This window comes from Dreissena polymorpha, chromosome 4, assembly GCF_020536995.1.
Source record: "Dreissena polymorpha isolate Duluth1 chromosome 4, UMN_Dpol_1.0, whole genome shotgun sequence".
Taxonomy (NCBI): domain Eukaryota; kingdom Metazoa; phylum Mollusca; class Bivalvia; order Myida; family Dreissenidae; genus Dreissena; species Dreissena polymorpha.
Genome location: NC_068358.1, coordinates 97,872,621 through 97,897,153, shown reverse-complemented (window position 1 = coordinate 97,897,153; position 24,533 = coordinate 97,872,621). Strand labels below are relative to the sequence as shown.

The 24,533-nt window shown below is 35.3% G+C and overlaps 1 protein-coding gene and 1 long non-coding RNA gene across 3 annotated transcripts in view; one reads left to right on the top strand and one right to left on the bottom strand.

Moving 5' to 3' along the window:
* LOC127879857 (uncharacterized) overlaps positions 1 to 21,091 on the bottom strand; it is a 60,428-nt gene extending 39,337 nt beyond the window's left edge. The window contains exons 1-5 of the mRNA XM_052426929.1: positions 20,945 to 21,091; positions 20,387 to 20,760; positions 18,481 to 18,683; positions 14,129 to 14,227; positions 12,960 to 13,092 (exon numbers count right to left, since the gene is read on the bottom strand). Coding sequence (XP_052282889.1) covers positions 12,960 to 13,092; positions 14,129 to 14,227; positions 18,481 to 18,683; positions 20,387 to 20,498 — 547 coding nt within the window. The 5' untranslated portion in view covers positions 20,499 to 20,760; positions 20,945 to 21,091. The remainder of the gene's footprint in view (positions 1 to 12,959; positions 13,093 to 14,128; positions 14,228 to 18,480; positions 18,684 to 20,386; positions 20,761 to 20,944) is intronic.
* Positions 134 to 5,382, top strand: LOC127879861 (uncharacterized). 2 transcript variants are annotated; one of them, XR_008049306.1, is made up of 3 exons: positions 134 to 263; positions 1,539 to 1,754; positions 2,387 to 5,382. It is a non-coding gene; the product is annotated as an uncharacterized LOC127879861 (long non-coding RNA). The 2 variants fall into 2 exon arrangements; XR_008049305.1 differs by having other exon boundaries at positions 176 to 263; positions 1,463 to 1,754.
* Positions 21,092 to 24,533: the final 3,442 nt, after the last annotated feature.

Sequence of the window (24,533 nt, the reverse complement as noted above, 5' to 3'; positions counted from 1 at the left end):
AAAATGGCATATTTTGTAAGTTCCACTAAGCGAAACGAATAAGCACAAGGCAGCAGCTCACATGAAGTAAGCCGAATGCCGAATGCATTAAGACGAATGCGTTTGTAATACTGAATTCATACACAACGGAGAACCAGAGTTGTCGGTCGTTTACGGTAGTTTTCGTAAAAGGTTAATATTTAGAACGTTGTTGTATTATATATCTACCAGATGAATTACTCTACCGCGTCGTTTCGAACGTATTTTCCACTGTTCTTATTCAGGTAAAGGTTACTTGTTTAGTGTGCTTGTTTATTAGTTTAATAGCATACGATTGTAATCCCCATTTCGAACGTTGAGTTGTCATTTGGTTTGTGATTAAGGTCTATTTGAAGTTAATGGACGTAATCTTGTTTTCATTTATAAACACGTCATACGTCCCATACTGCACAGTAGTATTGTTGTAACGAAAGTGGGTTACGATGATCAAAACGTCTAACTGTTGGCTTGTTTGAATTTAACTATTAATTTCATTCGGTTTTCATCGCATATCTTCGTAACACTGTCATTTATCTAATCAAATCGGTTTATACCTAGGTTGGTAAAATTGTATCTTATTCAAATGATTATTTTTAATTGTTTTTTACTAGTTTATCCCCAATACGGCATGGGAATTCATACAAAGAGCTAAATAAAATGGAAAGCAATGTGAGAATATAAGTATGCACAGTTACCTCATTTACGAACAAAATAATTATGTTTTCTGGAATTAAATGGTTTCTCTTTTTCATTTCAAATGTTTATATTTCGGATACTGTTTTATACTTTTATCAATAAATGTTGACCATCTTACACCTGTTTCTGTATATTGGGTAAGAGATGACTTTGGATATGTACCAGTTGACCAAAAACAGGTATAAGTTGACCAAAATGGGTTTGAGTTGATCACAGTATGTGTTGAAAAGTTACCTAACAGGTGTCTTCAAACAGACACATTTAATGAAGATTTTTCTTGTATAGACTTTAATGGTAGATCGATCTTATTTTTCTTTGCATCTATAATGTGTAGCTCAGTGACCCAGTTAATGTTTACGGTTTGTAACTCAGGGGTCCTGGGTAAGATCATCACGTGCGGTGCTGATTGTTTTCATGGGAGTTTCCTCTGGCCAGACTGCATAGCCCTAGCCTAGTACTGGTGAAACCAAGGGAGCATAATTAAGTGAATCTTTGCCTTAATGTAGCTTAAATACACGGGCAAAAACACCATACAAACAAACACATCAAGAGGTTAGTACATGTAGGATAATGGGGGGGGGGGGGTTAAAGATTTCCCATAAAGATGGTACTTAGATGATCAAAGCAGATAAGATCATATTTCTGTGAAAAATGTACAGAAACTATTATCTCTCGAATCTATGATTATACTACATAATGGTGACTTGTTTTTATAAATAAAAAATAATGTACATGAATACATTTGCAGATTTTAGCCAACAGCAAAGAGCAGCTGCTCTTTTAAGGCAGGCAGCAGATTTGTTGAATGTCAGCACATGTGACAGGAGTACACAATACCAGCACCTGCACCAGTAACCTCTGTCAGTAGCACTAGTGCTGCAAAGGCAATTTTTGCACCCGACAGTAAAAGAAGGAGGCATTGACATGCAAATACAGGAACTGTGGCAGTGTCAGCATGGACTATTACACCCAGGTGTAATCAGGAAGGCATCACTAAAGAGGCCTGTGCTAGATATTTTGGAACTACAGTCTATACCACAGTAATTCTTTTTTAATGTAAAGATTTCTATTGTTTCATAATATGGATGCATGTACATCTTATTTTACTGTGCAAACTGAAAGAAGTCATTTATTATTGAATACTTCCTAATTATTGTTCACAAGACCTTCTTGTACATTCAATTTGTTCTTGAAACTCCCTATATAAATAACGATAAGGAAAAATGCTTTTAGCAGTTAACTCTAAAAAGGGTTATGGAATGAGTTCCATAGTTGAGGATATTTAAAAAACTTTTGAATTTAAAAAAATAATTCCCAAGTGTACCCGTCCTTTTTCCAATTTGGCAAAGACATTGCTGCAATACAGAAAATCAGATTCTACAACACGGCACTTATAAGTACTGTATACAAATTAACATGTGCATCAAGTTGAGTCATGTTCAAACTGCACAGGTTATACCGGTAACTCTGGTGGTATCAGTGATAGAATTAAAATGTTTTTTGCCCGTAAAATCCAAGGTAAATAACTATAATACGTTATCAGTTATACAATTGCATATACTTAACGTTTCTTAATAAGGCCTAAGCTCTTGCATTAGTCAAGCTAAATATTAAATGATTTCAACCTTAACAAGACAAATGTTTTGCATTCACTTCCCTACTGTAAATGCAGGTTCCTGGTTACAACTAATGACACCTGTTGAAGGAGCTAGACGTTACCAGGGAGAGACACCAGCACAAAGGTGAATCAGATTAACTGGAGCTACAAGCAGCTTAAGAAAAACCTTCAGGGACCAGTCTAAATGTTCTGATAATGACAATAGTGTGTTATGTGTTTTATTGCTAAGAATTTTGGGTACTCTGTATCCAATATCTAAAGTGGTATTTTATTAAGATTTAGAAAATAATAAGGCCAATCTTAATAAGAAATATTCTGCTGGAACATATTGATCTGTTTATTTAATCATGCAGAAATTTGTTGTTTGCCATTTGATCATTTGGCATGCTTAAGCTCAACATAATATAAGAGAAATTGATTTATTTCACATTACTTTACTTATCTTGCAATGATTTTTCAAGCATCTTTTTCACACATCTTGTAGATTGGTAAGCAGATATGTTCTTGCTAGATTTCAATGGTGTAGCTTTTTAGTAAAAATGTCTTGCCTTTCTATTGTGTGGTGCTGATATTTAGACATAATTTAGTTATAATTTTTTTGCAGTGAACAGCCTAGGTTAAGTAGACCTGGTACATGTATTCAATCAAATTGAACCGCGTTCTGGGGAAATTGGCTTTATGCATGTGTGTGAAATGTTGTCCCAGATTAGCTTATGTGGTCCACACATGCTTATCTGGGACAACACTTTCAGCCTAGACTGGATTTTCTTTTTCAAAATACTTTCTTTGAACGAAAAATCTCATAAAACCAGAAAGTGTCTTCCCTGGTTAGCCTGTGCGGACCGTACAAGTTAATCAGCGACAACACTTTAGGAACATGCATTAAACCCCATTTTCCCAGAGCAAGGGTCAATTGTATTTATTTCCTTTCAATATTTACATGCCCTTTATTTTAGGATCATACAGATTCTAAATGCCTATCCATTGTAGGCTGAATATTCAGGTCTTAATGCATGTGTGTCAAGTGTTAATCAGGGCAAATCAGCGATGACATTTTACCTAAATGGAATTGTTCGATTAAAAAGTCTGTGGAGGAAAGTGTTGTCCCTGATAAGCCTGTGCTGCCGGTACAGGCTTATCTGAGACAACATTTTGAGCACATGCATTGGTTCCAATTTTCCTAGTGCCAGACTCAAATGTTAAAGAAATGCACTATTTAAAAATATATTCAATGAAGAGCAGCAATAGTGGTTTGCAATTTTTTGAAAATCTCATAATTTTTCAAATAAAAAAGATTTATTCATTATTTACAACAAGATGCAATCATCTTTCCAAAACAACAACATAATTGGCATTTCTTGTAAACTTAAAAAGGCTATTCACACTATATGATAAATTAAAATGGTATTTATTATAAACAATACCATACTCAAGAAGCACATACAGTTCTCACTATTCTATTCATAGCAATTCATATTGATTTCAACAAAAACTATCATAAACAACATTCCCATTTGCATCTTTTAAAAGGAACAAGTATTTTAAATGCTATTTCAAAACACAACCTATCATGGAAACAAAATGTTGACTTTTGAAGAGGCACTGTTGTATAAAGTTCTTTCTTGAAATGAACGTTTTTAGTAATCAAGATAGAAAATTACAGTACCTCTTCGACTCCTTCAAAATATATTGGTACATACAAAATAAAGACAAACTCATACTGATGTAACAACCGGAGACATGCAGTCTGATTTCTGGTTATCTGCTGAAACACCTTTTATAGAGTGTGAAAATTACATAAAAATATTATTTTATCTAAGACATTTATGGCTGAACAAAAGCTTTTTTTTAACAAACAAGAGCTGTGTTCGTGAAACACAATGCTCCCTACCGTGCCGCTTTGCAGCCATATATTTGACCTTGAAGGATGACCTTGACCTTTCACCACTAAAAATCAGCAGCTCCTAGAAATACGCATGCATGCCAAATATGGAGTAGCTATCTTCAATATTGCAAAATTCGACCTTGCCCTTGAAGGATGACATTGACCTTTCACCACTCAAGATGTGCAGCTCCGTGAGATATGCATGCATGCCAAATATCGAGTTGCTATCTTCAGTATTGCAAATTTGACCTTGACCTTGAAGGATGACCTTGACTTTTCATCACTCAAAATGTGCAGCTTCATGAGATACACACGCATGCCCAATATCAAGTTGCTATCTTCAATATTGCAAAATTTTGATCTTTGACCTTGACCTTGAAGGATGACCTTGACTTTTACCTTTCACCACTCAAAATGTGCAGCTCCATGAGATACGCATGCATGCCACATATCAGCTGCTATCTTCAATATTGCAAAATTTGACCTTTGACCTTGAAGGATGACATTGACCTTTCACCACTCAAAATGTGCAGCTCCATGAGATACACATGCATGCCAACTATCAAGTTGCTATCTTCAATATTGCAAAATTTGACCTTGAAGGATGACCTTTACCTTCACCTTTCACCACTCAAAATGTACAGTGCCAAATATAAAGTTGCCATCTTCAATATTGAAAAAGTTATGGCCAATGTTAAATTTTTCGGACGGACAGACAGACGCCATATATTTGAAATTTGACCTTGAAGGATGACCTTGACCTTCACCTACCTCCTTCACCTACCTTGCCACCCTACGGGGGGGGCATACAAACATATTCCACCAGAGAAATATCAACAATTATGTAAGTTATATCTAAGAAAAGGTTGTTGTTGTTTTTTACAAAATCATTACCTCAAGTGTACAAAATCTTGTATAATCGTCCCTGATTGGCCTGTGTGGAATGCACAGGCTAATCTGGGATGGCACTTTACGCACATGCATTAAGCCCAGTTTTCTCAGAACTCGACTCTTTTTATGAAACGGTGTTTGTTCATGATCTGATCATAATCTACGAAAAATCATGATAATTAAGATACATATATGTAATATTCTATTCACTATTGTGAAATCTTTCGCTTTTTGTGTAAGATTAAGTAATCTAAATAAAGCCCGGTTACTTCAAGCATGTTCGTTTGCATAATGTAATTTGATTGGTCGTCAGCATTCCAGCAGCCGATTCCAGCGTCATCAAGCGCTTAAACCAATCAATCGGGGACATTCGTTGACAAACATGTTTAAGTTTAACTTATTGTTGTTCACCATGTACAGCCCAATGCATTATTTTGATGGTAAATAATAATGTCTGTTCATTTACAAATGTTAAATCTATTTTTAATTATTTCACAACTGCAAACGGTCCGATTGACTAGGTTATGAGCAGTTTTTTCTGGACTTGTGCACCATTTAATTTTGTTGATTAAAAATAGTATTTTGTTTAATATACGCCACAAATACAAACTCGTTATGTAATTTAATGAGAATTTAATAACATATACATAAAGCCATATCCACAACATATACACAATCCCCGAGTAACCATATCTATACGACCTATATACCCCTATTACATTCACTAACTCCCTCAATATTGTACAAGTTGAGAACGAGCTTGTGACGTAACAACTATGTTACCTCACAACTAATAATACAACCTGGGTTTGTCACGCGACTACTATTCCACACTGAGAGTTCCAAAGCTGGTTTAAGACGAGGAAACAATAAATTCGTTTCTTTAATTCATTTCTTACTTCTACACTACGCTCACGACTGGAACACCTCTGGGCGTTAACAAAAGTGACCTAGTCCTGTTGTAATCAAACTAAATGATTGAAAACTGTGCTTGCAGTCATTTAAATTTGATATTTAATGTAAATAACTTTTCAACGCTTATAATATCAACTTTATAGTAATGCTTTATATTGCCGTTATTTGTATGTTGATGGGACGTGATATTTCTCAGTGACCAAATAACATGTGTAAACCTATTATGCTGTATATATTTCTGTTCTAGTATTGTTATCCCAATGGGAAGACAAATGATACATAGTCCCAATAATCTAATTTGTTAACTAAAGTATTGTGTAGTTCGACCTAAACTATGTACGATTTAGAACATAAACACATTTTTAAATCAAAGTACTGACAGTACTGGTGTGACGATGTTTTTGCAGAGGATTGATATAAAAGCATCTATTTAAGTTTATCTACATCACCACAATTGTGTTTGTGAGTACGAACATTTTGGGTAGGAAAAAAATGGGTACGAAAATTTTGGGTACAAAAATGATGCCAAAAAAAATTGGGTACAAAAAAAGATTTGGTTACAAGCAAAAATTTGGGTACGAAAAAAAAATGGGTACGAAAAAAATTGGGTACGAAAAATGTAGGGTACGAAAAAACAATTGGGGGTAGCTGTACCCGTGAACTTGATCCATTCAGCGAAACTGGGAGGCGGGTTAAATATCTGTAAAAAGATATTCGACGTGTATTTTCTTAACCACTTATCTTAAAAAAAACGTTATGTTACAGTAAAACGTTTTAGGGGTATAACATTACGTTTCAGCATATAAATTCAAAACTTGACATGCTCTTTTATTACACCATGCTCTTTAATTTCACATGTATATCATACCAAACTTTATATTTCGTTGTTTCCTTTCCTAAGTTAATGATGCTTTGTGTACGGACGTGATTTCACATGCCCATGTGCATGAGCATATAATTTTTCTCTTTTGATTATTGTTTTTTTTTCTCTAATTCAATAAGCTTAGGCATGTTTGTTCGTTAGGTACGGCAATAATTACATGATGATTCCCGAAAGTAGGTATGAGCACATAGTCGTAAGAGCACTTGACTACGTGAGTTCGCACATGAACACATGGTAAGGTTAACCACGGACTCTAGATGAGATGTCAATATACGCTCCGTGGGTTAGCTAAATCTCCGCGATATGACCTAATGTGTGTTTAAATCAGTAAACAATATCCAACAATCGAATGAATTATCAAACATAGTATATGCACTGATGTGGCTCTGTAATTTCTGTTTGAAAAGTTTATTAAATGTGCAAAATGAGAAAGCATGCATAAGAGCGAGTTTGATAGATGTTATACGGCTATTGTACTGTTTATATACCATAGTCGCTACAACGTTTACAAATGGAAGGTTCGAAAAAATTCGTTTTCTTTACACTCATGATCGCGTTGAAAGTTAATTATACAAGTTTTAATTCGCAATTCATTTACTGAATTACGACAAATGTCAAATACAATACAGAAAATGCATAGTTGGTTCATTGATCTATAAACATATAATGGGTTGAATATAACTGATTTAAAATTAACGTTTTCAAACTATTATTAAATCTTTTTCCCAAAATATGCTGTCCTATTTATAGCTGAACTTCCCTTTATCAATGATAATCAGCGAGGTATGCCGATTAGAAAAAACGAGCTATCTCAATCGGACTGGCTCGGTCTTTTACATAGGTCGCCATTGTGAAGAATTTTTTCATGGTATGATAACTTAGACGAGCTGCTTCGCAGCATCGTCAACAAACACCACAGCTAGTAAATTCTATTTCGACAACGTTATTGGTTCGTCGATTAAATGAGATGTATTCTTGCACATGCACAGGCAGTGGAAAAGCGTAATGGCGGCGGTCTGATTAGCGAAGTTTATAGTGCAGATTATTCTTTAGATTTATTGCTTAAAATCGCGTGTTCGAGTTGTCTTATTGTGGCCATCGGCCCGAAAACTCTTTGTGTCATTTTTAGACTTGGGGTTTATGTTGACAGTGTCAGTTGTCTCTTCTACGACGATTTGTGTTTTTCTAAAAACACGTGGTTTTCAAAATGGCTGACGTTACGAAAAGTACAAAACAGACAACGACAAGCGGGTCAACCACTTCTACTAGTGGTAATACTTCGGTAAAACCGACACAGAAGAAGCAGACTGCGACAGCGTCGGCTTCCAGTAAGTCGGCGAAGGAAATGTCTGTGTCCGACGCTGATTTACAGTAAAAAATTACTGTCAAGTTCACGGAACATAATACTCGCGTTTCGGCTTTAGAAGAGATGCCGGTAGATTATGGCTATGAGGAGTATATGGAGGAAGGGGAATTGGCAGGAGAGTTTTCCAATTGTGAAGCATCACAAACAGTAAATGCTTTCTCAGAAAAGAGATCTTGAGAGTTCTCGTTTCAGTCAAATGACTAAGCGTTTGAAAGAGCATGTGATTTTGTGCCCTTCTGTTTAAGAAGCACTACCTTTAAATATCAATGATGTGTTTATAAACGGGCTTTAAGAGGACGAATATTCAAACATGATTCAAGAGGCCTTTCCTCGCCCTGAAAATTGTGAAGCATTACAAACAGGAAAGTGTAACAAGATTGTATGGGATTTCCTTTAAACAAATACCAAGGTTTTAGAAAAAAAAAGTTACAAAACACTGAAACTTCAATCATCAAAGCAGCAATTTTAGTTGCGTAAGCAGTGGATTCAATAACAAAACAAAAGCGGAACTGCAGATTAAAGAACTGGGCATAGACATTAGCAAACTTTTGGACAATTGCCAAGATGCTCGCTCGCTTTTGGGATATGCGAACAAACAAATTAACATGCCTAGGAGAGAAGCTTTAATGCCTGAAATGAAGAGACCGTACTCTTCTTTGTGTTCATCTACACAGCCATATAATGAGTTGCTATTTGGTGATATCGAGATATCGGCCAGATAAATAGAGGACACTCAAACAATTTAATATGACTCCCGTCCAGTGAGAGAGCAACCCGTGTTTCGTGGCCGTCCTTTCCGTGGCCGTAGTACCTCTGGATGTAGATATCCATCATCAGCCCCATCGGCCTTCGGGAAAACTGGATCGCAGTTTTAGGATACAAAAAATGGAGGAGGAGAGGCCAGAGCCCTCCTCAACAATCCGTCATGAAACAATAAATGTTTCAGAGGAAAGAACAATTTCTTGTACAGAATTTGTAGGAGGACGTTTGCATGGAAACGTATTATTCAAGATCCAAAAATACTTGATATAGTAGAACATTGTCATTTCGATTTCTGTGAATTGTCTCCTCCACAAGAAAAGTTTTCTCAGCATAAATTTAATCATGAAGAGGATTTTTTTTCATCGATATTGAAATCAATAAATTACTACAACTGAAGGTCATTATTGAAGTTGTTCATCACCCTCGACAATTCTTGTCCCCTTTATTTTAAGGGCCAAAAGAAAACCAGGAGAGTATCGCAAGATACTTAATTTGAAGAAATTAAATGCATATTTTCCATATGAACATTTTAAAATGGAAAATTTTGAAAATGCACTTGATTTGGTTTCTAAAGACATGTATGTTTGATCTATTGATATATGTAGTAATAATGCATATTATAGCATTCCTATAGCTAAAGACCAACAGCTTCATTATCGTTACATGTGGCGGGGAAACTGTTTTCAATATGTCTGTATGCCTAATGGTGTGTCACCAGGACCTAGAGTTTATACAAGGCTCATGAAACCTGGGTTTGCTAAATTACGAACAAATGGGCATTTGAGTACAGGTTCCATTGCTGACAGTTTACTTGGAGGCACATCAAAAGAAAAAAATCTGTAAATATGCAAGAAACTTCTAATCTCATGAAAAGCCTGGGTTTCTTGCTAAATAGGGACAAATGTATGTTTATCCCAACCCAAATCATTACATATCTAGGAAATGTTATTGCCCCGCTTTGAATGTTCTAAACTGTACACATGTAAACTGCTACTATTCGCACGGTAGCTCATGTCATAGGTTTGATCGTGTCATTTCTTTCTGCTGTGAAACTAGGAAAATTACATTACCGTCACTTAGAAAAAGAAAAATCTCTGGCATTAAAAGAATGCAAAGGCAATTTTGATTCAATCATGAATATTCCTCCTCCTATGAAATAAGACTTACAATGGTGGATGAATAATATTTATTCAGAATTCAGGAAAAATCGCAGAGAAAACCCTTCCATAATTATTCCCTCTGGCAGTAGTAGGTCTGGCTGGGGTGCAACATTAGGTACCGAAAAGATCGGTGGCCATTGGTGAGAAAGAAAACAAAAGTATCATTTTAATGCTTTCGAAATGTTAGCAGTTCTATTTGCTCTACAGGCATTTCAGCATTTGATAAAAGGAAAATATATCAAAGTCTTCACTGATTTCACTACAACAGTAAGTTATGTTAACAATTTCGGAGGAATAAAATCTTATGATTGCAATTAAATTAGTCAAAAAATTGGGCAGTTTTATATTAACAATAACATGTGGACTATGTGTGCTAATATACCAGGCACTGATAATGTGATGCAGATCAGGCATCTGGAGAATTTAATGACAACATAAAATGGTCATTAGATGGTGAAATGTTTTGCAGTATTTGTGTAAAATATGGCATACCCTCCGTAGATTTGTTTGCTACTAGATTAAATAAAAAAGTGAAGCAATACATTTCATGGCAATCAGACCCAGAATGCAGCTTTGTGAATGCTTTTAGCATTGATTGGGGGACATTTGATTAATGCTATTTTATCTCCCCTTTCAGTGTTATAGGACGCTGCATTCAAAAGATCAAGGTGGATCAGACTCGGGGTTGTGGCATTTTTCCATTATGGCCAACTCAACATTGGTGGCCGCTGGTGATGGAAACACTGATCGATTTTCCTTTGATACTCCCTCGGCAACACAGAATGCTCTCGGCAACACAGAATGCTAACCCTCACACATACAGACAAATATCATCCTTTAGAGCAATAGTTGTTGCTGATGGCATGCAAGCATTAGACGAATCCTTTAGAAACCGAGGCTTTTCAACAACGGCTACCAGAGTGTTCATGTCGTCGTGGCGAACTTCAATAAAACGCGATTATGAAGTGTATATTCGCAGATGGTTTCTGTTTTTTGACAAACAACAGATTGATAGATTTTAAGTGTCTATAATAAAAATCATAGACTTCCTTACTGAGGAATTTCAGCGTGGTTAAGAATATTCAGCAATGAACATTGTGTGTAGCTCTAAGTCATCGTTAGGAATTATTGTGGATAAATTTCCAGCTGGAAGTCATCCTTTAGTTAAACGGGTTTTAAAGGGAGTTTATCATCTCAGACGACCATGTGCTCAATACACACGTATTTGGAATGTTGACTTGGTCATGAAATACCTACAGAAACTTTCTCCAGTGAAACATTTGAGTCTCCAAGATTCAACATTTAAATTAGTAATGCTAAGTGCTCAAGTGGACTGTGAAAGCATCGCGTGTACATACTTTTCAGTTACTGACTGTTAAAAGCTACAAGAAGTTTCCATCCGAATTCAATTTTCAGTTTGATAATTTTTTTAAACAGAACATACCTAGTTGTAATGTTTCTAGTTTGCATTTAAAGTGTTATCCGCGAGATTATGTGTATATTTTATGCTAAAAGAATACTGGAAAAGAACAAAATGTTTGCGGACAAAAACAGATAAGCTGTTCATTAGTTATAGAAGAAATTATGCAGAAAGCTGATTGGACAAACAAAAGCACTTTTGCAAAGTACTACGACAAAAACATAAAACAGAAGCGGTATTCAGAATGTAATGGTAGGAATTTACAAATTCTCTTACATAACAAGGTTACATCTTGGCATCACCTTGCTTTAAAGTCTCATTTTTTCGACGAACCAATAACGTTGTCTAAATAGAATTTAAAAGTTAAACGAGTACTTTCTTGGAAGACGAAGTTTGATTGTAATTTTATGAGACAATGTGTTGGAGGAGATAAAATGCCTCCCGCCTACCTTACATTTGGGTTTTTTGAAAAACTATTGGTTCGGTCTTTCTCTTTTCGTACGTGCCAAGATGGTTTTTTTTCTTTAAAGACTGTCTGCGCATGCGCGAGGCTACATCTCCTCAGTTTATCTCCTCCCACACATGCTGTTAAACACTAGACTAGCCAATTTTCTACACAATTGATTACATACACACACTGCAGTGGTGAACTATAAACAGGCAGAATCGGTGGTTATCGTTCCTAGCGTAGTAGAGCAGACGATATCGTAGTTAACAGCAGAATGACTCGCAAAACTCGCTCTACATTAGTTTTGAGCTATCGCCCACAACTAATAAACGGGACATGGTAGGATTTGAATTTTAAAATATTAAAAAATCCCACAAAGCGCTAAATTGATTTCACAATTTAATTGCCTAGTAAATATCATCCTGAAATGCATCATGATTACCTGTTATGTGTTCTTAGTGTTCATGTCAACCAGAACAGATTTAGCTAACAGTCGTATTTACTTCATTTAATTCATTGCGCCTCCGAAAGTTGCAATTCGGTTTCGCACACTGGTTTAATATCAACATATCATTTTTGAAATCTCAAACAGGCATATTAAAATGACGAATGAATGCCATATTAAATATAAATAAAAAATTTAATCCTGTTAACGTGAATGAAATTTAAAACGAACAAGTTAACGCCTTAGTGTAGATGTCTATTTAATGTAAAAAGTGTTCAAGTGTACATAACATTATAATTTGTAATAATTAACAAATGTATATTTCACTTAGTGTAAACTTGACTAGGGATACTAGTTTGTATGCGAAGTCAAGTGTGGGTATACATACTTATGAAATCCAACGATGCGTAAAATGACAAAGAAAGATACTGCAAATATCACAAGCCGATTACCGAACTCCGGGTCTAAACGGAAGTCCGTCTCGGTTGGGCTCACGTCTTGCACCTGCGCCAGGCTGTGACTTCCTGTTGCGCTATCGGGTGGCTGCACAAGGAACTGTGTGTTGTCCGAAACGAACGTGCCAAACTGAATAGGATGTGCGGTTTTTATTTTATTTTATGATTAACATCATATGTAAGTCAATGGATATTGGACTGATTATTTGAAATGACTGAATGATTTAATTATTGAAAGCATGAATTTAACAACGAGTTATTCAACCTTAATTGAATTAATTTATTGATTGGTTGGCTTGTTGTTTAATGAATGAATAGGTGGATTTGTGTTTACAATATTGTAAATAAGTTTTAAAAGTATCTTAAAACAGATTTTGACATTTCTTGAAGTTTGCCATTAAATGATTTAAATTGTTAAATGGTACATAGGACCTAAATAACTGCGATGAAAAAAGAATGAAATGTAAGACAAGAAAAAGTAATCGTCAACTTTGCTCAAACCACTGACCCCTGGAGTAAAATAAATCTCTTAGACCACTCGTCTATTTGTTTTCATACAAGGAATGATGTATTGAACTGGCCTAGAACCACTCACCATTATAAAAGTCTAGCACTTAAACCACTCGGCCATCCGTGCTTATAAAGAGTTAGGCGTTAAATCACTCGGCCATCCGTGCTTATACAGAGTTAGGCGTTAAATCACTCGGCCATCCGTGCTTATACAGAGTAAGGCGTTAAATCACTCGGCCATCCGTGCTTATACAGAGTAAGGCGTTAAATCACTCGGCCATCCGTGCTTATTCAGAGTTAGGCGTTAAACCACTCGGCCATCCGTGTTTATACAGAGTTAGGCGTTTAATTCTATATATGTAATCATATTATGGTCAAAAAATATAACCATAATTACATAACTCGCCAAATTATTTAATCGTTTCGCGATTTTAACGCTTTATACATTTCACGTATTTAAATCGACAAAAGATGCATATAATGAATCTTTTAGAGCATGGTAAATGTTGAGTATTACTGTTTCCTCGCAATTTTCTTTTTTTTTTAAATGCAAATCTGAAACATTTTATTTCGATTTTATCAATTAACCGAAACGTGAAATGAGGCTTCTATTAAATGAATATTTGCTTATTGGCACTACGAATCCTTTAACTTACAAAATCGAACACCGGCTCTCCGCTACCGTTGCCTGCGTCAGGCTTCTCCCAGACCATAAAGACAGCTTCCTGGCTGCGGTCTTCATAGTAGGCCACTTCCTGTCAACACAGCATGTCCAACATAAAATGTGACGATTATGAATATTATCTGCATATTTGCAATAGTACTAGAAGAGGCAGTTGTAGAAGCTGCAGTACAGCAGCGACATCAATTGTTGTAGTAGTAATAATTGTTGTTACGGAGAAGAAGAAGTAGAATATTTGTGATAGGAGTAGACGCAGTAGCTATAACAGTAGAGATAGTAACAGAAGCAACTGCAGCAACAATATGAGGCGTAACAGTAGAATTAAAAGTACAAAAAAACGTTATATTATTATACTATTAAAACGCAATAATTGTATTAAAAGCAAAATGTCTAAGATTGCCCTACATTTTGCATCCCTGCTTTAAAATACAATGATAAAGTTGTGGTTTCAATATTTATTTCATATTTCATGTTTTTATAGCTTAATTTAGCGACTATGCTTTATATTAACTACCCATCAAGTATGTATGGAGCGTTTAAGCGACATCTTGAGATACCACATTCCGTCGTTTAAATAGTTTCTACATCATTACATTGCAAAACAACTTCACAGGCAGACTCAACCATGTCGGTAAGTGCGATCAAATCATACCTTTATTTGAACATAAAAGAAAAATAACACCAATTCAATGTTGAATTACATAGAAAAGGAGCTTTCACACTTAAAAACTATTTTTTTTAATCGAAGTCGACCATTCTTTACGTGCTTTAGACTTTTAAGAAATTAGATCCAGTCTACAACAAGTTGTTTGTACAAACCTGAACAAAACTCCTTTTTTTGTGCCAACCCTTAACTTTTTTGGTATTCCAGTTTTCATTCATTGTTGTTCCATTGGAAAATATTCGCATTATTAACGTTAAAATATGCATAAACATATTGAAATACTGTTCGAAAGGGAATTGGAAAATTACTCAGATGTTCAAATATGAAATACAATAAGTTACAAAAAGTAGCAAACATGGTGCCGCAAGAAAAATTAACCATCAATATGTAAACATCGATTAAACAAAAACATAAAATAAACCGTGATGCTGAATAAAGTTTTACATGTTATCAAAATGAATGTAATCGAATTAGTAATAAGACGTTAAACTTAAGCTGGACGTTATTAATTTTAGCGCATCATTAGACATGGTCCGTAACGAAAACGAAGAAAAGGAGGACAGTAATTATAACATTTGCTTTCGTGAGATACATATAAACAGCGGCATCACAGTTACCATTCACTTTGATTGTGCAGTCGATCAATTCGTTAACCGATTCAAAAGATCCTTAAACATCAACCATACCATTGTTTTAGAAATGTAAATGTTAGATTAAATTGTACAACGGTATCTTCGTTTTACCCAACTAGTTCAGTGCCGATGGTTTAAACGAGTTTATTCATCACATGGGCACGTTTTATGTTTATGTTTAAGGCCAATACTTATATCTTTTGTCAACGGGGAACTCTTTAATGTTTTTTCTTCAAAAGCAAGATCACATAAAAGTAAAAAACATTAAACGTTACTTATGTGTTCCATGTCAACTTTGTTCATTTTTTTAATAGTATATGTACTTGTAAGGTAATAAACAGGTTTGGAAAGACATTAAACTGACAAACAATGTTTCAGTTCACAAAATTTTGTTTTAATAGTAAACTGAGTTTTGTTTCTGTTTCAAACTCATCTAATCCCTTCTTCGCATGTGATCCCATCTGGGGCATGAATGCCGAAAAGCTTCCGAAAAGTGCCGCGGATTTAAGCGAGTCCCTAAACATGTGCCCACATCCTTCCCATCTGCTTGGCATCTTCATTCATGTATTAAGGCCCGGTGTTTATAGGCCGCCTCTCTTCCTTTTCCCCATAGGGTTTCCGATGAGAGATCGTCTCGTCGTTTTGGTTGCAGAGTTGCGACTTTATTTTGATTTATATATCGCCAACTTCTCTGAAGGATGTTGGTTGAGGTTGTTTCTCAATGTCTATGCTCTCTATAGCAGCATTGGTTTCAATATGTTTTATAGACCTTGGCGGGGGTCGATGACTATCGCGCTTGATACCCTGATGTTCTTCAGCTTCTGGAAGGCTGCTCGTGCATTACCGATGTGTGTCCTGACGTCTGAATCCGTTTCTATATGGTTTTCCTGGATGCTGCCGAGATAGGTGACGTTTTCCACCTCTTCAAGCGCCTCGCCTTGGACTGTGATTAATGCGTCGTTATATGCGTTGGTCTTTTCCCTCTGTTGATGGTGAGGCTCATATCTAGTTTTCCGCAAAGATGTTGGGCTTTTAATGCGACTTTTGTTGTGTGGGAGAGAGAAGAGCCAGAAAAATGTCGTCCAGATGGTTCAAAAGTGACCTCTGGATTCCGTAAAGCTTCTTCTCCTTCGATGTTCTTATAACACAGTCTATGATATGTATGAACAGGAAAGGCTTGCCTTGTTTCGTTCCTCACTTCAAAAGCGTCGGAGAGCTGTTTCCCGTGAACGACTTTGCAGGTTTTCCCTTCATAAGATTTCCCGATGATGTTGGTGATCTTTTCTGGCACTCCGTAGTGTCAAATTAGTCTCCATAGGAACTGCCAGTCAACGCTGTCGACCGCATTCGCATAGTCGATGAAGCTGACATCGAGGGCGAGTTCCACTCCTCCAGAGCATTCTCCAGAATGACAGACATGGTTGCGATCTTATACGTGTACGATCCCTCATTTGAGTACCAGCTGGTTGATAACGGAGATGCGAATCTCTAGCGTCTTTTATTGGGTTCAGCAGGATGCGATGCAACACTTTCCATTGAATAGAAGCACCTTTCATTGAATCGACAAGAAAGTTATATCTCGCTATTCAAGCAGCAACTGGGGTCGCCTTCCTTGTGGAGCTTAATGAGTTAGTCCTCTTTCCTCTCTGTATGTATTTCTTTTTCATCCTTTATATTGCTGGAAAGCGGGTCAAGTAGCTTCACACTGGTCTCGACGTCATCCTTCTGCACTTCTGCCGGTGGCTGTCAGGTCCTCCAGACTTGCCGTTCTTTAATTGCTTGATGGCGCTGCGAATCTCTTCCTTCGCTGGTGCGAAGCACTTGATTGGAAAATCGCGTGTACCAAGCGATATCTCCGATGGGTTCGCATGAGATGGCCTGTTGATTGTCCTGGATTTGCCCGCTCCATCTCTTCTTCTTCCCTTTGACATCTTCTATCACTCTTCCATTCTTATCTCTCACTGGCCTCTTCATTCACATGTCTTTGGTTCTATTTTTTTTCGCTACCTCACTCGCATCTGTTGCCATCATCTCTATGTATTTCCGCTTGTCTACTCAAATACTTCGCTTTACGCTCCTATGTGCTTCTGCTTACTCTTCTGTGCTTTTTTCTTATTTTTCGCTCTTGTTCTTCTATTGTTGACACCTTTTTCCATTTCATGGTCAATTTTAAATTTAACTGACATCTTTTTAATGGTTGTGTCAAAGTTATAAAAAAAATTTGATGAAAATGATTATATTTTGTCGATTGGTGTTAAAGTAACATTACTACTCAAAATCAACGAAAATTTCGTACAATATTTCGTAAAATAAGGCTAAACAATTCAAAATCATTGTTCCTTATGGCCATTGTCGAAATTTCAACGCCAGATGTGGTCTGGTAAAATAGATATTTGTGGATACAAAATGCTCGTTTTTATTTGGGTTTTAACATGGTACCATTTTAGTGTTCGTGTGTCGTATCAAAAGATATATTCGCAGGAAATTAACATGGAATTTATTGTGGTCACAAATAAATAAAAACGAGCATTTTGTATCTACAAAAATCTATGTAATCATACCACATCTAGTGTTGAAATTGTGGCTTTTGCCATAAGGAACACTGATTGTTAAGGTGTTAACTTTATTTTACGAAATACTTTACGCAATTTTCGTTTACTTAGAGCGTTATAGAGACTTTAAACAATTATTTTTTTTATTTATCACCCGCCTAATTTTCATAATCAAAGACTCCGTAAAACAAATTATAGAAAATGTGTCTTAACTAGGATTACGCGTATCTGAGCCGGCCTAACGCTAAAATTCAATAGCAAACATGCAAACTTTAAATAAATATAACTGTTTATATTCAAACTTTACTTTTTTCGATCTGAATATGATTTGATAAACATGTGAGCAATTAAAATGAGAACTATATTTCATTGGGCTGTGTTGCGGTTCCGAAATATAGCCTAGATGTACATTGCAAATTGTGTTATTTGCATACATACGAAGACCAGAGAGAATCTTATTAGAATAATAAATGCATACCGTTAGGTCAAAAACCTTATATGCCGTCATTCTGCCCTCGTCATTTAGAACGACTGGTACATCGGAAGTGACGTCAGAGATTTTATGGAGATTCATATTCGAGACAACATTTGAATACGTAAAATTTGCTGCGATGTCGATTGGAAATCGTTCCGTAGAGCGTCTGTGTCGATATTCGGTCTTAAGCTCAATTTCCACAGTATCTATAAACAAAAAATACAGATAAGTCCAAAACATCCAAGTCTACCATTAATATAATAATATTTGCAAATAAAATGTACTTTTATTTCTATTCATTTCAAATATTCATACGCAGTATTGTACAATACACATCAGCAACATGTTCTGTTTTCTATATATGACATTTGACACGGAAAATTTTCATATGTCAATAACATATTTAAAAGCACATGATTTTGACGCACTTCAAATTAAAGACAAAAAAATTGGAATATTAAGCGCTCGAATTAAACTTACTAAAATAAAATAAAAATATTCGAAAATATATCCTCTTATAAATATTAGTGGCCAATTGTTTTTAAAAATAGCCACATTTTTAATTAGTGGATATGTACTGCATTGCTGCAAATGAGATAAAAACGTTTATGTTTTCTACAGATGTTTGACATGTATTCGGAAAAGTAACAAATACTAGTAGACCGATGTTTAAAAAAAATAGTGCGAGCTATTTCAACAATATTGTTACTGCATTGAACAAAAAAAAATATCTTCCAATACGCAAATTAGTTTATTCAAGCGAATAGTAATCAATCAATAATTGTTTAATGTACGTATCTGTTGTTTATTTATAAACGATACGTTTATTAAGTTTATAGTATGGCTTAAAAAAAGTTAAAATGAATGAGTTACAAGTAAATTCGTTCAATTGATATCCCCCGCCAAATTAACGTTTTTATGGATCGTTGAAAATCCTTTGATATACAGTAGAATCATTAAGTGTAGGGTAGTAATTAATAGTTAATAATTAAGTGTAGGGTAATTGTTTTTCAAATTGCAATTCTACTCATTTATTTATACACGCCCATGTTTCATGTTGAAACCGTGTAGCGTATCTGAGAAATAGCCTTGAAAAGTCACATCATACAAAAACAACAAAGGGCAATAACTCTTTGTAAAGAAAGTGCAGCGCTATGATTCTTGTGCACGGCACTTTTTTTCCCATTGATTTATACACATCCATGAAGTTTTATGTTGCAATGTTGTATCATATTTGAGATATAACCCTAAATAGTTCCATCATACAAAAACAACAACGGGCAATAACTCTTATTCAAGAAAGTGAAGGGTAATGGTTCTTAAGAATGGCACTTCTCCTCATAAATATCAATAAACCTAGCATAATGTCAGAGATATAGCCCTGAAAAGAACATAATCATACAAACCAGACAAAAACTCTTATTTAAAAAAGTGTAGGATTGTGTTTTTTTTGTCGGCACTTCTGCTCACTGATATCTATACACATATGAAGTTTGATTTTGATATCTTGTATAGTTTCTGAGATATAGTCCTAAAATATTTTGTGACAAATGGACGGACGGACTGACCGAATGCTGGACGGATGGAAAGACGGACGGACGGACGGACAAGCCCAATTATATATCCATCCGCCTTTAGCGGGCGATAAAAATGTGCATCGCATAACAAAATATTAGACTAACTGACATATACGTTTTCAAAAGCACGTATTTAGTGTATTTCAGAAGTATGTAAACCGAAGTGTATCTTTTCAGAATATGCAGTGAAACCATATACCTGAGAAAATTATGACTATGAAAGTTTTAAATCGTATATCAATATGTAATCATATAATGCATATACATATTATTATTTGAACTAAATATTCTTAAAGTACAGGTAAGTGTACAACGAAATAACGAGAACTTACCTTTTACTGCTAGATTGAACTTCGGCAACGAAAATGCGTAGACAGACGTTTTCAACGAACATGATACCGTCAGCATACAGAAGACCAGTTTTTGCTGCGTCGATATCTCCATGGCAATTAACTTTATTCCTACCACAATGTTATTGTCAAATAAAACTATGCCTATTATAAGATATTATGCCGTTACACTATCGTCAAAAGCCGCTGGAAAGTTAAATGATGCACTCTTTTTAGGAGAGGCGATTTAATTAAACTTGTAACTACAACGATATGTTAGGTCCTTGCATTAAAGCATTAAATGGCACAAATAAAAAAGGACACCTATATTTCATACGCTCCATTTGACTTGTACAAGGAGGTTTAGTTTGTGCACCCTTAAAACACATTAAAATAAATTCTTAACTCAATAATGCTCACATTGGAATGACATTGCAAAAATTCAGGTGGTAAGTAATTTAACCTCTCGCTTTGAGCACAGAGTAATTGCTTAAACTGTAAAAGTGAAAAAAAAAACACACAATGAAACATGTAAATGATTTATTTAGCATTTATTTCAACCTTTTTGTTTGCAATGCATATCCGCTTATAATAATATATCAAAAACATTTTTAAATATTGAATAATGTCCGTTAATTCGCACACACTTGGCCACATTTATCTTACAAGTAACACATCCATCGACCCGGAACGCGAGACCTATTTTATTATCATGAATGTTTTGGATTCGCTTTATACACAGTGGTGTGTGTATTCATGCATTACAATAATATAAACATTAATCAACTGTTCTGTTCATTTTGTAGATTTAGCGAATGTTTGTTAAAATTGGGATGGGTGCAGTTTTGTTGTAAGCCGAAACAGTATAATTTCGTTATGCAACGTTTGAGTAAAGTGTTTCATCTAGTTTTTATTACGATTCTGAATTTCTAAAAATAAATGGTCACGATAGGATGTTGTGTCGGATTATTATTAAGCCCTTTTCTAAATATATAATACATGTTAAATGTACACGGCGTATTTTCTTCACCTATCGGATTATATCTGTATTTAATACTTTTTATCGTACACGGTGATTAGTAGCCCACACAATTGAGTCGTAATTGAAACTCTTTATGTTAAGGAAGAGCAGTTAATCTTCTCAATACAGTTACACGTTTACACCACTTGACTAACACTCAAATCACTCCTCCCTTTTCCTGAACACTGTATATCATTAAGCACAATAAACTTAAGTGCATCCAACGATGTACTTCTTTGAATAATTAGAATATGTTTGTATATTAGTAGAAATTTGAATGTTGACAGGAAAGTATGTTCAATAACTTGCGTTTGATGATGCTTTCCTTTCAAAGAGTCAACATCTGTGTATAAATATAATATAAACATTTAGTGAAAAATAAATATGGGCCGTTCTCTGTAAAAAAGGGGGGTTTAATGGATGTGCGTAAAGTGTCGTCCAGATTAGCGTTTGCAGTTCGAACAGGCTAATCAGGGACAAAACTTAAACCTAAACTAGATTTTTGCTAAGAGGAGACTTTCTTTAAACGGGAAATATCATAAAAGCGGATTGTGTCGTCCCTGATTAGCCGATGCGGACTGCACATGCTTATCTGGGACGACTGTTTACGCACATGTATTGAACCCCCTTTTCACAGAGCGCGGCCCTTTTGTTTTAGCCAATACGAGTTTTTAATGCCACGGTCGAAGGACTTATATCATAACCATGCAGCAACAAAAACATCACCATGATTTAACCCATTTATGCCGAGTGGACTCTCCCATTCTTCTAAATTGGACCAATTTATTTGCAAAATTAGGGATGTCTAGTATATTTATTTCTATATACAGAATACTTCTTACAGAAATTCCTTTAAACAAACAGCGCAGACCCTGATGACACGCCGCATCATGCGGCGTCTCATCTGGGTCTACGCTGTTTGCCAATACCTTTTTTCTAGACGCTAGGCATAAATGGGTTAAATCGCTCTTAACTACTATATTTCGGTTATATTTTGTTTTTACAAATCGCCGATAATATTAAGAGATCAGGTTAATATTAGAGATTAAATTGTATTAACATATATATTAATCTATCCTTCAATGTTTTTGTTTGCAAGTTGATCTCAATAGAGAGTTGAGGTCATGGGTAATAGTAACTATCTGGGGTATTCAGCAAAGGAAAACTTTAAGGAACTATGAAGAAGTGTTTCGTTTATTTTATTTTGGTTTGTTCTAAATGTTCAAATGAGCGTGCACATATAGTTATAGCAATAAAGTCATCGTTTTTAGTTTGTCACAGGTGACTGACGACGATAAAAAATGGATAATAAGACGTATAGTAGCAACGCCCGAAGCATATCTAGCTTTGTTCGATTTGTACACGTTTATCTTGATTAAATGATGCAAACACCCCTTTGCAGAAGCGGTTTATTTTTCTTTGTCGATCGCTCGGTAGGTAAGTTGGAAGGTAGGTAGGTGGGTACGTAGACCATTCGATTTCGCACGGCATCTACAAAACGCGTTTACTTACAACCATGCACATTAGTGTGACTGTAACTTACACGAGCATGAAGACTCCTGCTGATCAATCCACCAAATGTTAAGGTCACAAGGGCTAATAAAAAGGGGCTTTTCATGCGCAACGTATTGACTAACAACAAATAGAAGTACATACAAATACATAGCATTTATATATCGCAAACATTATTTACATATTCCATCGCGCTCCACAATACAAATCAAGCATTAAGACGAATAATTGTAAACAAAATACATTTCTGTTCAATAACTGTACACCAATCAGAATGTACTATTCTAGCTCACAAAAATTCGGAATTCATATTAATACGACTGGTTCGTTCAATGTCTTTAAATTGTTCAAACAAATGTGTTTTCAGCGTTGCTCTAAAAGCGGCTTCAGATTGACATTTCTTAAAGCACTAGGTGAGATTGTTTCACCATTTTGGACCGACAAAGGCAAGAGCCAATCTATCAGCCAATTGTAGATAGGAGTTTATCCATTTTAAGGGAATGCCATGAATACCAAACTCGTATTGAAGAATCGGAATGAGTATTGGGATAACAATGGCGTCGAACGCTGCACTCAAGTCAAGCATGACGACGATGATGACTTTACCTTCATCAATATTTTCTAGAAGGTCATTATACATCCTTAGTATTGCCGTTTCGACTTCGTAATTTCTTCTATAGGAACTTTGGTAAGGTGGAAGGATTTTACTAGCCTCAATATGATCATTAATTTGGTTCAATGCAACTTTCGAAAGAAATGTCAAATTTAAACCGGACGATAGTTTTGTAGTTCCAAAGGAGACCTTTCGTCTTAAAAAATGGTTTTATCACAGCGCTTTTCCATTTGTAAGTGAAAACACCAGGCAGCAACGATATATTTAATATTTCTGTCATTATATTTTCATTTTTGAACAACCATGCACATTGGTGTGATTGTTATTATGAAGACATTGAAGACTCCTATTTGTGTGGGTCAAAGGCCAAATTTTAAGGTCACAATGCAGAAAGCATCTTACTTAGTACTTATACTACTTACAAGTGTATTAACAATATTATAAAAGAGATTAATAAATCAATTATTTTCATTTATGCAACATGAATATTTTCTGTTTTATAACTGCGTTATTTGAAATTGTGATCGTTCATTGTGAATTTTACAATTCAAATAGAACTCAAAGCATTTTTTTTCAGAAATAGGCTAGATAACATGAGATGTCAAAAGAATTATGTATCAAAATACATAGTTACTTCAAACTGAGTAACGTCACAGTGAAACGCGTTTTCAGCACGTGACAAAAAGGTTCTCTATATTATTATCAACATTTTTCTCATCATTAGACATGGTAGATACCCCTATGTTTAAATAACAGTGAAACCAATATTAGTCGTCGGACACTTACTTTGGTGTATTTGTGTTTGTGTGCTCAACCACGAAATCAAACGTCAAACGAACGCTTATGTCTTAAGTCTTTTATAACACATTTAAAGAAGTTCACGAATTGAAGATCAAACGAATATTACAAGTTTTACGTATCCACTAAATATCATGTCTACCTCGACATAAACCAACCAAATGTGTTAATAAAAGTATACCTGATATTTTTATTATCAACTTGTA